A 14835-nucleotide genomic window follows, 5' to 3' on the forward strand; every position below is an offset into this window, starting at 1 on the left:
CAAGGCATGTAAGGTGGTGGATGAGGCATTCGATGGGCTTGGCTCTCCTTTGCCCTTCATTGTTTACTTTTTATGGAAGCTAGCTCTCAGTCAACTGTTATCCCTTAATTGGTCTCCTTTTCTCTGTTTCTTTTACCCTGTCAGACATGGGTTTTCTATGTTGTTCTTGGTAATTTCACCATTAAAAGAGAACAAACTCATCAAGTATAGAAAAATAAAACTTGATAGGATCACAGGACCTGCAGAAAGAACCTTGGCAGGTAACTAAAAACACACATACTTTCCTAGAAAAATAAATTTATATTTGTATGACTTTCAAGCTCTACTAAGGACTGTAAAGCACACATTGTCCTTAATAACAAGAGTTTAAATAGACTCCTGGTTTTGTAGGTTCACCCACTCCACTTATAAGCACCAGTTCCTGCTCTCCTAAAAAGGAACATCCTGCACCCACTTAGGGCTTGGTTTCTGCCCTGTTAAGTTAAATATGATTGAGAAGGCTTAATCAGATCATTTTTCCCTTAATCTTATTTTGTTGTATAAAGCAGATGCAGAATTATGGAGCATACAAATCTAATTGCATGATGGGAGTTTATGTCTTGTATTGCTGGTCTGTTCAGCATTGGAACTGTACTGTTGATCGGGAGCCATTGTAGCCATCTGTTTGATTTGCTTTTTGCCTGAATACAATAGCTTCAGAAGTATCTTTATCAGCTTGCTAGACATTAAGATCCGATCCCTCCATTCTGTGCAAAATTCTCCATTCTGATTGCAAGAGATAGAGATTTGGACTTCAAGCAATTGAGATTATTTATAAAACAAAAATGTTTCATCTATGAATATAAACAGATAAGGGTATACAAGTTCATAGTTTAGGGCAACCATCAACTAGCTAGGCAGTTAAGCTCCGCGAGTCCTTGCCACAACTACAATCAAGAGGATCACAATGGAGAGAAGCAGTGATGATCTAACTTTGTCATCCACATTATGATTGGTTTCTTCTCCGGGTTTTTCCTTCTCAATTGGTTGAAAAACCTCATTCATTAATAGTGTGAATTTATCAAGGAGTTCAATAATTTTGGCTTTAGTGATGTCCATGATCCACCTCAAAACGCAAGCAGCTATGTCCGATTCTTCCTCGCAGCTTTCTTTCCTACAATCTTCAGCTGCACAAATTAATAACACTGTAGTAAAAATTTAAGGCAAATTAATTATCAAGTTTTAAGCAAATGTAAGCCTGGACAACTAGCACTTGACTGTGCAAATCAGTTCCTTCTGAACTACAAGGTTTCCTTCTCCTTCCACGGGTCAATCCAATAATCTTTTTCCAACCCCCCATGACATTACTACAATTTTAATGCTTAGAATTGTTGCAATGAAAGAACCAAATGCCCCATTTCTGTTAACCAAAGGGCTAGACCTATTGATTTTCTCGATAATGGAGAGCACAAACTCATGAGCCAGTTTGAACCATGCCTAGAATCGATGCAAATTATTTTCTAATATGCCTATCCAATACATGTCATGACAGTAGTTTAAGAATACAAACCTGGGTAGCAAGACCCTTGCAGCTTCCTCACTGCCTCATTGCTCATAACAGCATCCCAGACAGCCTTATCAGATGCTAGAGAAATCACCAGTCTCTACTTTCATGTTAGACTCCATAAGTGACAACTCAGAAAATTAATGTGATACAAGTAGAAAGTAAAATTAAATTTCATTCTTCGCATCTATCATAGTTACTGAATTATGAAATATGCAACAACCAGAACAAGAAGAGGCACCTTAATAGATGGATCAGTTTGCAGCAATCTAAAAGCATCACGAACTCTTCCATAACCAAGAGACAGCAATGTTCTAACACCACAACAGTCCAACAACATCTGCCCAGATGAAGAAACCTCACTCAAAAAACTGTCAACATAACAATTTATCAGAATAATTCATGCAAACTTTCTAGAGAAAACAAGAAGGAAACATCACTCACTTTTGAAGGGAAGCTATGGCGCTTTCAACTTCCAATTGTGATGGCACAGTGCCTAGAACAACATTATAAGGAGACACCCCATTCGTCCTTGTATCATGATCTTTTCCATGTATTACAGACTGTAACATTCTTGGACAAGTTCCACTTTGACAATAACAAGAAGAAGCAGTACAAGACTGTCCAAGAGATGCAATAGTTTCACTAACTGATACAGGAAAGTTAAGACTAGTAGAAGTAGATGGCAAAGAAGGGATGGCAGAAGTGGAAGGTTTGAATTGAATCATAGGAATTAAGTCCATATGCATGGCTCCTCCTCCCATGTTTTTTTTTTATCTGCTTACTCCTCTGGCTCTAAAGGAGTGGAGGATAGGAAGATAGGAGAACAGGACCTTGGGCAGATTTTTTTGGCAATGTATCTCAACTATAAAATACATGTTGCTTCATTTCTAACCATTTAACAAATCATCTGCTTAGTTTAGATTATTTCATAAATTCAGATAAAAAAAGGTCTCTAACTGTCAAATTCAACAGATATATTAGGTTTGATTGGTAGGTGAAAATAAATCACTAATTTTATGTGCAGGTAAATTTTAGTTAATCTTTATGGAATATTTTTAAAAAATCTTAGGTCCTTGGGCAGGTTTTAGTTTTATTTATTGAACTCTTAAAAAAAATTAGATGGAATTTTTAACTTATTTATTTATAATTATATATATATAAACTGTGTATTTGTTCGGTTCTGTTTTGAGCTGAGTTGAATTGTGTTTGGGTTGTTTAGATTTTTTTTTAATCATTTATAACTTTTTTTAAAATATATTTATATATAATAAAAACTACCAGTAATGATATATAATAATTAATAATTGATGTATAAACCTATTTCATACAAATTTTTTTTCTTTTATAAAACTCATGATTAGAAGGGATTAAGAGAAAAAAGGACTAAGGCCATGACAAGAGGGTTTGACAAAGTATCAAGTCCAACCCCCTTGGTTATGGTTATGTGTTAAATCTAAGCACTTTTGGATCCGACAAGATGCCAAACTCAATTTTCTTTTGGGTTCAGCTGAGTACTAGATCCATACGTCTATAAGTTTGGCAAGATGTCGAACTCAATCTTCTTTTGAGCTCGATTGTGTGCAAAGCCCAAACTTCTGTGAGTTTGATTAGATGTCAGATCTAATCCCCTTTGAGCTTGGCTATACACTAGATCCAAACATTTGTGTGTTTGATAAAATGTCAGGATTAGCGCGCCTTTGGGCCAAGGATTTCTTTGGATACAAGCATCCAAAGTGAGAATTTAGGATCACAATCTCTTTACAATCTAGCTGCATAAAAAGTTCTTTAGTTTATATATCAATTAATATTAATGTTTATTATAAAGAATGATTCCATCAATATTAATATCATATACATATTGATGTAAGATCATCTTCTATAGACACGTGATATTTTTATCAATCTTAATGTTGTTAAAGAAGACACTACAATCAACATGAAAGTTGATTGTAAGGGTTTTTCTCATACTTGGATATGAAAAAGGAAAAAACATACGACCCCTCGTGCAAGAAAATAAAAAATTTAAAGTTATAAATATACCTTGAACAACCTAGGTAGGAGGTTTACAATCTTCATTGTCTTACAATTTATTTTCAACATTTATTATACATAAACTAAGAACAAAGTTTCTTATTCTTGGAATTTAATGTTTATTTATTGCAATTCTTTGTAATAAAATTACTGTCTTAATCATCATAGGGTTTAAAAAATCTCTAAAAATGGATTGTTTTGCAACCTATATCACCAACTTTTAGAGTCCTCAATTATACAGAATAAAAGATTAGCATGAACACATAATTATCTATTATCCAAACATGGTGAAAAGTAATTTTTTAGATTTTGAGAGCATCATCAATAATGTATTTATTTAAAATGATGATAATTTTATTTAATCTATTATGTTCATACAAGAATACGACACGGCATAGCAAAAATCAATTGTACAGAGTCGCAACTCGATGTAACTCGAATGAGAACTCATTCATTGTATTCATGCAAGAGTATCATTAATCTACAAGCTTGTTCTAAGATTTTAATCATGCAATCCATCAAAAAACATGTAATGATATTGAACACTTGTGGTGTTAGAACATTCTTGTGTCGTAGATATGTAAGACGTACGCTTTTATTTTGCCATAAACATATTTATCAACTACCTTCCCCAGGAGCTCAATTTTGAGGTAAAATAATTACATTGTAACATGGGCCTGCAAAATGACTAACAACAACTTAAGTTTAGGGCCGAACTAAACTAAACCCAGTCAGAGCCGCTAGATCCAACCCAGAGATATTATGAGTCCGACATGACCCAATATCAGATAAGATCTGACGGCTAGGATTAACTTTCTGATATATAAATAAAAACTAGGGCATCCCGCCTCACAATATTAAGCCTTGGAGGAAAAGAGAGGGGGCCGTTTTCGACTTCCACTGCCACACAACAATGGGTAAGAAAGCCCTCGTAGATTCTGCTCTTTATTGATCTCTTTTCATGTTTCAATCTTTAACGCTGTCTGTGTAGTTTCTTGGATGATTCTATTTATTTATTTGGTTTAAAAATGAGCTTGATTTGATGATTTTTTAGCATACAATCTGATGATTTGATGAACATGATGTTGTTGATATTATTGAACTTAATGACTGATGGGGTTTAAATAATTCGCTAAATCATGTCGAAAAACAGAATGTCTTATGCTGGTTAGAGCTTTCATCACTGCTTTTTTGGCCACTTGATATATGAAATAGGCCTATCAAGCCGGGTTTCTTTCCTGGTCTTTTGGTATTGTCGTTGCTTGAATACTACTAGATTTAGAATATAAACATTGGTTTTGGTTGTGTTTATGATTTTTGAATTCTGGGATCTGGGGTTTAATAATGAGTGTGGTGATGTTTAGGGGCTTATAAGTATGTTTCGGAGCTATGGAGGAAGAAACAGTCAGACGTTATGAGGTTTCTGCAGAGGGTGAGGTGCTGGGAATACCGGCAACATCCTTCAATTGTGCGTGTCACTCATCCTACTCGTCCTGATAAGGCTCGCCGTTTGGGTTACAAGGCAAAGCAGGTGAAGCTTTTGTTTGTAGCTACTTTCATCTATGTAGTTTGCCATTCATGGTGCTGGTGATTGAGTTAGCAATCACTTTATTTGGTGCTGGTGACTGAGTTAGCAATTACATTATCTGGTGTACATCTACTTGGTGATGATATACATTGGATTTTCAGGGGTACGTGGTCTATCGCATTCGTGTGAGACGTGGTGGAAGGAAGAGGCCAGTTCCTAAGGGTATTGTTTATGGCAAGCCAACAAATCAGGGTGTTACACAGCTCAAGTTCCAGCGTAGCAAGAGATCTGTTGCCGAGGAGCGTGCAGGAAGGAAATTAGGTGGTCTCAAAGTTCTCAACTCATATTGGATTAATGAGGTTTGTTTTAAGTTCATTTTTACTTGCTCTTTCAACTTTCCATGTTATGTTAGGAGGCAATAGCTTTACAATATGATTTATAATGACTTGATGAGGACCCTGTTTTTATTAAGCATGTTTGATGTTCAATTGAACTAAGAATGTCCCACTGATATTTACTTGGCAAGTGAAATAAGAGGGTCATAACATGATTAGCCTGTATTGTTTCTCTAAGACTTATCGAAACCCTTTTCATATTTCTTAGGCTCTATACGTGTTGGCTTGTACTCTAAAGCTAATTTAACCTTAACCTTTCAGGATTCCACTTATAGATATTATGAAACTTCTATTCATTGTGTTTGAATGCTTGAATGCAAGCGTGTATGACTATCTTTTGAAACTTGTGCGGACGCATCTGGTTGCAAGCACATATGACAGTCATGCGAAACTGACAGTCTTCAGTGTTTGAAATAATAATTACTTGGCAAGCGAGATCAGAGGTGATAAACCTGTGTTGGCTATTGCCACTTCTTGCTTCCTCCTTGTCTCTCATAGGCTCCATACATGTTAGCTTGGAGTTTTATTTTCAAGCTAACGCCACAATTGTTTTTTCAAAAAACTAGTATTACTTGAAAAATAATTAGCAAAATAGCATAATTGATGAGTTGCCCTAGTGAATAGGGCAATCTATAGTTGTCTTCTTCTCAACAACGCAATTTAATAGGGTATGCTGCTTAACTTTTTGAAATATATAAAAAAATTTGGTTTTGTAGGTCAATTTAAAATTTTAAATAATACTTATCATCTTCACATCAAATCAAAACAACTAATTTATTATTGATGTCATTTTATTCTCAATATTTATTTGTTTTTTAATAAGGTCTATATCGGAAATTTTTTCCTAAAATTTTTGAGTTATCACAACAACTTATTTATCGATGTCATTTTATTCCTATTTTTAAAAAAATATTTAAATAATACCTGTCCTCTTTAATTCAAAATAATTAATCATTTTCATTTTATATCATTTTCAATTTAAATTTCAATGAAACTCCTTGGTTTGTCAAATTTAAAAGGATTTAAAATATAAATAATTAGTTGTAGTCAATTTAAATTTCATTCCTTGGTGAATTAATTAATTAATAGTATATGATAAAATCCTATTGAAATTTATGCTTTTCAACATCATTTTTATTTTAAGTCCATTTCAATTTGACAAACCAAGGAATTTTATTGAAATTTAAATTGAAAATGATTTTAAATGAAAAATGATATTATTTAGAAAATTTAAAAAATGGAATAAAATGACTTAAAAAAATCTTTTGTTTTGATAACTAAATTTTTTTGGGAAGAAGTGAAAAATCTGAGAGAACTGTTTTAAAAAATAGATAAAATAAATATTGAAAATAAAATGATGTCAATAAATCATTTGTTTTGATTTGCAAAGGATAAGTATTTTTTTAAATTGAGTTCCAAAACAAATTTTTCATATATTTCAATTTGTTATCTTCTTGTTGGTAAGAATGCAATCTATGTGGTTGTGCTGTTTTCAATATCGCAGTTCATTTTTGCTAATTATTTTTCAAGTTGTGCTAGTCAATTTTTTTGGTCAGGTGTTACTTTCAAAAACTTTCCTGTAGCTGATTTAACTTTTCACTTTTCAGGATTCCACTTACAAATATTTTGAGGTCATCCTGGTCGATGCTGCTCACAATGCTATTCGCAATGATCCAAGGATCAACTGGATCTGCAATCCTGTCCACAAACACAGAGAGCTTCGTGGTCTCACATCTGCTGGAAAGAAGTACAGGGGTCTCCGAGGAAGGGGACACTTGCACCACAAGGCACGGCCTTCCAGGAGGGCAACATGGAAAAGGAACCAAACTCTTTCTCTCCGCCGCTATCGGTGATTGCACGGACATGTATTTGGTGCTTTCGTTTCTGTGCGGACTTGGTGCTTTCTTGAAGACTTTGCCATTGAGAGATTATTATGATAGTTTATTACTGTTTGTTTAGTACTTGCTGCATTGGATGTAGCCTTATTTTGATACAAGTTTATTCACTTGTAAGACTGGATATCCTTGACTTTATTGCAGTAGATTTTTGTTGTTGGATGATTTGATCGCCGTCTTTCACGTATATTGTTTATTTAGCTGAAGGAAACGCAGAGGATTTGCTTTTGAGATCAATTTTATAACTGGTTCTTTGAATGAAATGATTCCCTACCCAGAGAGGTAAAAATATCGCTAGATGGTCCAGAGATTTTTAGGTTTTAATTAGAATCAGATGTCATTCGATTGTGGTTTTTCATCTCTTTCTTCGTATCTTATAAGGGATTCCCTGCGATTATTATTTGGTTTTACGTCAGCGATGGAGGAGGAAAAATTGTATGTTTTTCTTCTTTTTAAAGCTAACTTGTTTCGTCTTGAATTCTGCTGTGATCAGCCAATACCCCTCTTACGAAAAAAGGTCGGCAAGAAACCTGAACTCCCTTGTGCACGGTTAAAGGTCTGGCTCGTCCCTTTCTTCGGACAAATCTCACATTCTATCAGTGTTTGTTCTGTGGGCTTGTTTGAATGTTTGCCATTGTCGTGACGTTGTCATGCACTGCAAGTTCAAGTTGTACGTACAAGTAAAAACAATGGTAATATTATTTTTTATTGGAAAACACAATGGTAAATGACTATTGTACTCTTAGAACATTATATTTTAACTTGATAATAGTAGGTTCTTATGATAAAATTACTTGCTTTTTGGCCAAATCCAAAAGGATGGGTGAATTTGAGGTGTTAGGATTTTATTTTAAAAAAAATTGATAATCTAATCAAAGGTTTGGAGTTGCTTCTTATGATGGATCATGTTATTTCTAGTTTAAAGAGATTAAAATCCAAAAGAAAATGATTAAAAAACAAAACATTTTTTTTTTAAAAAAAAAAAAATTGCATTCACACTTCATAGCTGCCATGTGGTTCCCTGGCTAATTTAATCTTCGTGGCTTCACTCGTACGAAGCTTCGTAATATATATATATATATATATATATGACGAGGAATCATTATTCTCTCAGTGAATTTCTGTTGTATCGTTGAACTCTTCAACCGTAGTACAGAACTTAAATCAGAGCCCCTCCCTCTACTACTGGAAAGAATATTAATTATAATGCAAGAGATATGTTACAATAGATGACGAAAGCTCCAACCACATGCTGTGCTTGAGCGAACTTTATAGGATAAAATTGAAATCAATAAGCTTTAACACCATTCACAGCTCTAATAACGTTACCAAATGATGGGCTAATAAAGGTTATTTGAACTTATTTTGGAAGCTACTCAGTCCCAGAATACATGAATCTATCATATGTTCTTACAATAATCTGAGACAGTAAAAGGCCTATATTTCATCTGCCTTTCCTCATCTTTCAAAACATAAAAAGTCTAACAAAAAAATTCCCTTTGTGTGGTAACTATGTAAAAGCTTCCCGTTGTTTTGTTGGAAGGTCTAGATCCGGTTCGGATTCACTAAGAGGAGAGAAATAGCGGTCCACCATGTCCTCAGACACTTGTTCCAAGCTTGGAGGATTCCACTGCATGTTTCAAAATGCATGATGATACAATTACTTAATGCTAACACGCCTATTATTTAAATAAATGGTTCTAGGGTTGCTATATTCGAACTAATGATTTCAATAATCCATCAGATAACCTTTCTAGTAGTGGAGTACATTATCTTAGAGCTACATTCTGCAAATAATTAGGATCGTCAAATTCCATCTTGGTATACAAGTAAACTTTCCATCCATACCTTTGGTGCCAAGTCCTTGTCCACCATTCGTGCCCGAACCCCCTGACAAGGTTATAAAAACAAAACACAAAATTAAATGGTAATGACTAAAGATTCTGAAATATTTTTCAATTGAAAGATAGATTACATTTCATACCTCACAAAAATCACCAGAGATTTGCTTGGATATTCCTTGTAGGCTCATTCGATATTCACGGACCAAGCACTGATCAAGTGTCTGAAATCTACCTTCTTGTATCTGAACCAGTTGATGTTTGTAGCTTAGATCATAACAATGAAATGATTGTAGAAGAGAAAGTCAGCCAGATGACAATGGTTCAAGGACTCACAGATCTCAAGGAAACCTTCAAGCTCAATGGTGACGCTTCTTTAAGTCTTCTTAGAGTGGAATTGAACCATGCATCGTTTGTTTCAGCAGCTTCCCTTTCCTGAGAGAAATGGTTATCTAAAATCATGATAGCAATTTTTGCTGGAAAAAAGATAATTAGAATTTATTAGCATGGGGCCTGCGTGTTGCCATGGGTCTGTTTATAAAAATTGTTATAATAAATTCAATTAAAGCTCATTTAATTTTTTATGGACAAATCTTGCCGTCCCACACATTAATTTACTCTATTTTTTTGGATTTAGAGTTTGTAAACTAAAATGAAAAATTTAAAATAAAAAACCCTTATATTGAATAAATTTAAAGTCAGTGGACTGAAATAAAAATGAATGTATGTAAATATACCTGACATATAATTGTATATGAAGGGACCGAATCACATATATTAAAATTTTAAGGATTAATGTGAATTTAATTACAAAAACCACAGAAGTTTTTTTGGGAAAAATGCATGGATTTGACCTGTATTCTTTAAGCTAAAAGCCTGGATCACTTTAGATTTAGGGATGATATTGCCTAAATTAAAAATTAAAGGACCAAAGTGAATAAAATGACAAAAATCACTTAAATTGTCTGAGAAAACTACGTTTTGGGACTTTATATGCATTCATTTCCCTTTTCACCTAGAAGGAACTGTAGGATCCATGTTTCCTTTTAGTAGCTAGGATATTTATTATTTATAACAATTAGCGTTTATTTCTTCCCCTGGGGTGGGGTTGGGGGAAGGTATGGGGGAAATAATGGCTTTTCAGGGGAATCTGTTCAGCAAGCTGCATTTTAATGGGCAGTACTTGGGCTTTGCTAACGGCTCTTCCAAGATAAAAGCTGACAGGACCATCACTCTTTTCAGTCCTTCACAAGGAGTCAAAAGAAGGGGCTGCTGGAAAATCTTCAAGATTTCCCACCCCAGAAGGTTTTTAACTCAGTTTATACCCATAAGTGAAGGAGTTCTTTCCTTCCTTTTTATGCACCCACCCTTTGCACGTCATATCTGTCTGCTTAGTCCTTTGTCTCCAAATTCTTTCTCCCAAAAAAACCAATTTCAAAGGAGCCACAACTGGATAAGGTTTATTTTCTTCGATAATGATGAAAAAGAATGCAAAGCGTAAAACTTCCAATTGTTCTCGGGGAGCGATCTATATAAAAAGATTCTATTACGTGAACATTTGATTGGATTTATTGTTCTGGGTCAAGGAAAACATGTGACTATCAGAATAAAATCTTACCAGAGCATCAAAGATTTCTTCAACTGTGTCATGGCTGAAACATTTATCGACCATTTCAATCCTAAACAAACAATACAACATAAGGTCAACTGAATAGATTATCATATTGTTAAACACAAAGCTTCTTTTTTTTTTCAGGGGGAGGGGGGGTTAGGTTTTGTTGCGTATGCTACGAAAGGCAAATATTATTTTCCAGTAAAACAAGAGCATGCTACAGAATGAAAATGAAAGACAATATATTACCTGTGAAGTACACTCATCTTATCTGGATAGACAAGGTCACCATATTGTTCTAAAGAAGTTTCAATGACAGAAGGATCATCAGTGACCAGTTTTCCAAGATGATGTTCAACTAAATGAAGTTTCTACAGGATCAAAACAAACAACATAGGATAATGTCATACAATCAGGACAGAGAAATAAATCAAGACAAAACAAGAAAAGGTTTCACCAGTATTAACTTCGCTATTCGTGTAGTGTGTAGCTAAGCCACAAGCAATCATTTCTGCTCCATTAAGCGTTCCTCCGGTTAAAGCCAAGTACTCACCTGCAAACAAGAATACACCTTATGCCATACTCATACTAGAGTATTAAGTAGGTTTAAAAAAAACACTTTTAAGTTGTGGTTTTAAAAAGATAAGTTTTAAAAATTGTATTTTCTTAAAATTGCTATGAGATAGATTTTTGCATGCAAAATAAATAAAAAACAAGTTACTTTAGCTTTCTACAAAACCAATGTTTGAAACGCAATTATGTATGGCGCTCGGTGCAAAAGGCAGAAGCTAGTTGGCTGACCAAACAGTTTTTTCTCTGTGGTTGGGTAAAAAGCAAAAGCTACCACAATACCAAACGGTCTCTTTTAAAGTTGCTAATCGATGAAGTGAGGCTACAGACAAGGATGTTTTCATTTAAGCCCACAAAAAAAGGGATACAAGGGAAGAAAAGAAATGCAATAAGAAGAAGAATTGAAATCTAAAATAAAAGTTCAGGTAACAGAATTTAATAATACTACCCCAGAAAGAAAAAGTACTGCAAGAGTACCTAAGTGACCAGGTAGATGTGAGAGGAAGAAGGATGCTCCAGCATCAGGGTGGAATCCAATCAGAGTTTCAGGTGTGGCGAAAACCTACATGAGTTGCAAAATTTATATAGCCGTAAACAATTAATTCAAATAGATATGCTAAACAAGTCACTGATTCTGCACTGCTTTCACATTCACATCACTGGATATAGGAAAGGAAGCATCACTAATATGCACTTATTGAATGTCATGAACACCAGCGTACAGAAACAAGGTTATTAAATGAGATTTCCTTCTTAATACAAGATTTTTGGGTTTCATATGGGCAACTCAAAAACAAGCTGGTCCCTTGTCAATAAAACATGTTGCGAATAACAATCTGCATGGCCATAAAACACAATGGACATACTGAAAACTTGCTTTTAAAAAAAAAATGACATGCCGAAAGCTCTAAATGGGCTGAAGTGCCAACTTTCATGATTATTGGCATTAAAGAACTCCATTGTGACATGCACATCCATGAACATAACACAAGGATACACGATTAGCTTTAAATAGATTTAAATGGCAGCGGGGGGGGGGGGGGGGGTAAATAAACAGCATTATTACAAGATCAAAACTTGTTTTCTATTACATACAGTTTTGTCTGTTGCAAGTCGAAATGTTCCAGGGATTGAAATTCCAGTCCCACCACCCATGGTAATGCCATTCAAAATAGCCACCTACAAGGAAATTGTTACTCACCAATGTAACCATGCTGATAACTTACTAACACAAGTAAACTTATAAATAAGATATCAGCCACATTTCCTTGAGTTATTAATCAACCAGTGTAATTATACTGATCACCGACAAGGAACCTTCATGCATGTCAATATCAGAGCTACAAAAATTGACACTGAAATGCAGAAAACCAGACTCAAAATCCAGCAATCTATACAAGCTGTTGACGATTTAAATCTTGAATACTTACATGTGGCTTCAAATATGTACCTAGTACGTATATGAATGTATATAAAGTCCCAAAAAATTCCCTACACGCTTCCCATTTCCCTGCATTGATTGAAACAAATATTAAGCAGCTGAATAAGCAAGATCAAAATAATATTTTCAATACGCATGTATGAAACTCTGATCTCTTACCCTGGTTTATTAGGTGATAGAGATTAACAATATCTCCACCAGCAGAAAATGCCCTGCCACTGCCCTTCACAAATTCAAAACAAACACACCAAGTATCCCTTAGCACAGATTAAAACACAACCAATCAAGAAAAAAGAAGAAGAAGAAACACATAGCTGAAACCATAGAGGGGGATCTTACCTTTAATGTAACAAACCCAACACTTGAGTCTTTCTCCCAAGCTTTATACAATTTTAACAATCTAGCACCCTAAAAAAACCAAAATTGAACAAACCCGATTAAAAAGAAACAATTTTGAATCAAACCCAGTTCAAAAAAACACTCACCATATTAGTATTAAGAGCATTAAGAGCTGAAGGTCTATTAAGAATGGCACTTCTTGAATTAGCTTTGTCTTCAACGAGTACCTACCCCAAAAGGAACCCGAGTCTTAAACTTGACAAGAAAAAAAACACAAACAATCCAGTAAAGGGTTGGTCTTTTTAAACAAAAGAACGAAAAAAGAGAGAGACTAACTTGGTTATCAAGATCATCTTCAGTTGGAGGAGAAGAAGAGAGGCTTCTGCTGTGCTGCGGGCAATGTGTGAGAAAGCTATGGGAAAGCTTAGATTTATTATTGTTACAGCAGCTTCTAATCAATAGAGCCGCTGCTGATTTCAAACCCTGCATTAGCGCTTTGCTTCCTTTCGTTTCAATTCTTGTTTTTCTCTCTATTAGAAATGCCACTCCTCGCTGCAAGCTCAGTTATATATATATATATATATATATATATATATATATATATATATATATATATATATATATATATAAAATCCCTTTTATGAGTATCTAATTTTAACATTTTTATCAAAGAAAAATTGGATACCAGTTTTAAGTAGTCCAATTATATAACTATTTATCCCAACGAAACAACTTAGTCATTACAATTTGGGATTTTCATCATGAGGCAAAAGGATGAGGCCGAGTTTTCAAGTGGAAGAGAAACTACCCTATGCTGTGAAGCCATGGTCCATTAATTTAATTCATATAAGATTTATTAGGTGTTATGCTATATAATTAAGAATAGTTTATATTTACTTTTTAGAGACTATTAATTTGAGTCCCATAAATTTTAGCACCACTAAAAATTTATATGATCGTTAATTTCAAGACTTGTGAGATTAATTGAGGTGCACGTAAGCTGACTCGAATACCTACTTTAATTATATATATATATATATATATATATATATATATATATATATATATATAAAAAAGATCTTTAGTGTAAATTATTTTTAATTAGAAATTTAGACGCCTTTTTGTTATCTAAAAATAAGTCAAATCGGGTTTCAAAATCTCCTGCCTCCAAACATTGAATGAAATAGGTGGCCGGGTTCTTTTTACTTTGGGTAATTTATATTTCTATTTAATTAAAAATCTTTATAATAACTCAATAGTTATTAATTGAGATTTTTCCCCTTTTCAAGATAGATACGTTATCTAATTTATATTTTTGTAATAATTAAAACTTCGTGTTATTTTTGTATACGTTAGTTATTATTAACTCTTGGAATTATGTGGTGTTTATTTTTGTTGTGTTTCTATTTGTTTATGTAAGCGTAACATCATCGCCTCCTTTGATATATCTCATTATTTAGGGTGAAAGAAAGTTGATTATGTTTAAAAGGGTTGTCACTCGTATGCCCGTGTCTGTTGTCACTATCCTTAAAATTCATCGACGGGCCTTTTCAGAATTCAGAGCGAGAGAATTCCAACCTTCTTCTTCTTCACGAGTTCATAGAATATTATTGCACTTGTAAATCTATCATAATATA

At 34.0% G+C, this 14835-nt stretch overlaps 3 protein-coding genes across 6 annotated transcripts; 1 reads left to right on the top strand and 2 right to left on the bottom strand.

The window, feature by feature from the left end:
• Positions 1-792: 792 nt before the first annotated feature.
• Positions 793-2416, bottom strand: LOC18105156 (uncharacterized). Of its 2 annotated transcripts, none has more exons than XM_024584808.2 (4): positions 1988-2416; positions 1785-1914; positions 1550-1643; positions 793-1160 (listed from the first exon to the last, which is right to left on the bottom strand). In XM_024584808.2, exons 1-4 carry the CDS (start codon positions 2305-2307, stop codon positions 901-903), a joined length of 804 nt encoding a protein of 267 aa, XP_024440576.2. In that variant the 5' UTR covers positions 2308-2416; the 3' UTR covers positions 793-900. The 2 variants fall into 2 exon arrangements, with proteins under 2 accessions (XP_024440576.2, XP_006375249.2); XM_006375187.3 differs by having other exon boundaries at positions 793-1166; positions 1988-2415.
• A 1929-nt stretch (positions 2417-4345) lies between these two features.
• Positions 4346-7563, top strand: LOC18105157 (60S ribosomal protein L15). Its single transcript, XM_006375188.3, has 4 exons — positions 4346-4494; positions 4942-5108; positions 5267-5464; positions 7108-7563. The coding sequence occupies exons 1-4, from the start codon at positions 4491-4493 to the stop codon at positions 7351-7353; spliced, it is 615 nt and encodes a 204-aa protein (XP_006375250.1). The 5' UTR covers positions 4346-4490; the 3' UTR covers positions 7354-7563.
• Positions 7564-8625: 1062 nt separating this feature from the next.
• LOC18105158 (3-hydroxyisobutyryl-CoA hydrolase-like protein 1, mitochondrial) lies at positions 8626-13760 on the bottom strand. 3 transcript variants are annotated; one of them, XM_006375190.3, is made up of 14 exons: positions 13535-13760; positions 13345-13425; positions 13199-13267; positions 13019-13082; positions 12849-12928; positions 12514-12597; positions 11896-11980; positions 11316-11401; positions 11098-11219; positions 10855-10915; positions 9573-9671; positions 9380-9481; positions 9244-9285; positions 8626-9025 (listed from the first exon to the last, which is right to left on the bottom strand). In XM_006375190.3, the coding sequence occupies exons 1-14, from the start codon at positions 13685-13687 to the stop codon at positions 8906-8908; spliced, it is 1248 nt and encodes a 415-aa protein (XP_006375252.1). In that variant the 5' UTR covers positions 13688-13760; the 3' UTR covers positions 8626-8905. The 3 variants fall into 3 exon arrangements, with proteins under 3 accessions (XP_006375252.1, XP_024440454.1, XP_052302716.1); XM_024584686.2 differs by having other exon boundaries at positions 13345-13453; positions 13535-13683; XM_052446756.1 differs by lacking the exon at positions 12514-12597.
• Positions 13761-14835: the final 1075 nt, after the last annotated feature.

Source organism: Populus trichocarpa, chromosome 14 (genome assembly GCF_000002775.5).
Source record: "Populus trichocarpa isolate Nisqually-1 chromosome 14, P.trichocarpa_v4.1, whole genome shotgun sequence".
NCBI lineage: Eukaryota > Viridiplantae > Streptophyta > Magnoliopsida > Malpighiales > Salicaceae > Populus > Populus trichocarpa.

What these genes read in the sequence shown, in the direction of transcription:
- LOC18105156 (XM_006375187.3), bottom strand. Translation starts at nt 2,307, where the DNA reads ATGGGAGGAGGAGCCATGCATATGGACTTAATTCCTATGATTCAATTC. An exon ending in GCCATAGCTTCCCTTCAAAA is followed by an intron (nt 1,915 to 1,987) that starts GTGAGTGATGTT and finishes TTATGTTGACAG; the next exon opens with TTTTTTGAGTGAGGTTTCTT. An exon ending in AAACTGATCCATCTATTAAG is followed by an intron (nt 1,644 to 1,784) that starts GTGCCTCTTCTT and finishes ACATGAAAGTAG; the next exon opens with AGACTGGTGATTTCTCTAGC.
- LOC18105157 (XM_006375188.3), top strand. An exon ending in TGGGTTACAAGGCAAAGCAG is followed by an intron (nt 5,109 to 5,266) that starts GTGAAGCTTTTG and finishes TTGGATTTTCAG; the next exon opens with GGGTACGTGGTCTATCGCAT. An exon ending in ACTCATATTGGATTAATGAG is followed by an intron (nt 5,465 to 7,107) that starts GTTTGTTTTAAG and finishes TTCACTTTTCAG; the next exon opens with GATTCCACTTACAAATATTT.
- LOC18105158 (XM_006375190.3), bottom strand. Translation starts at nt 13,687, where the DNA reads ATGCAGGGTTTGAAATCAGCAGCGGCTCTATTGATTAGAAGCTGCTGT. An exon ending in GACTTGCAACAGACAAAACT is followed by an intron (nt 11,981 to 12,513) that starts GTATGTAATAGA and finishes CAACTCATGTAG; the next exon opens with GTTTTCGCCACACCTGAAAC. An exon ending in AAGATGAGTGTACTTCACAG is followed by an intron (nt 10,916 to 11,097) that starts GTAATATATTGT and finishes TTGTTTGTTTAG; the next exon opens with GATTGAAATGGTCGATAAAT.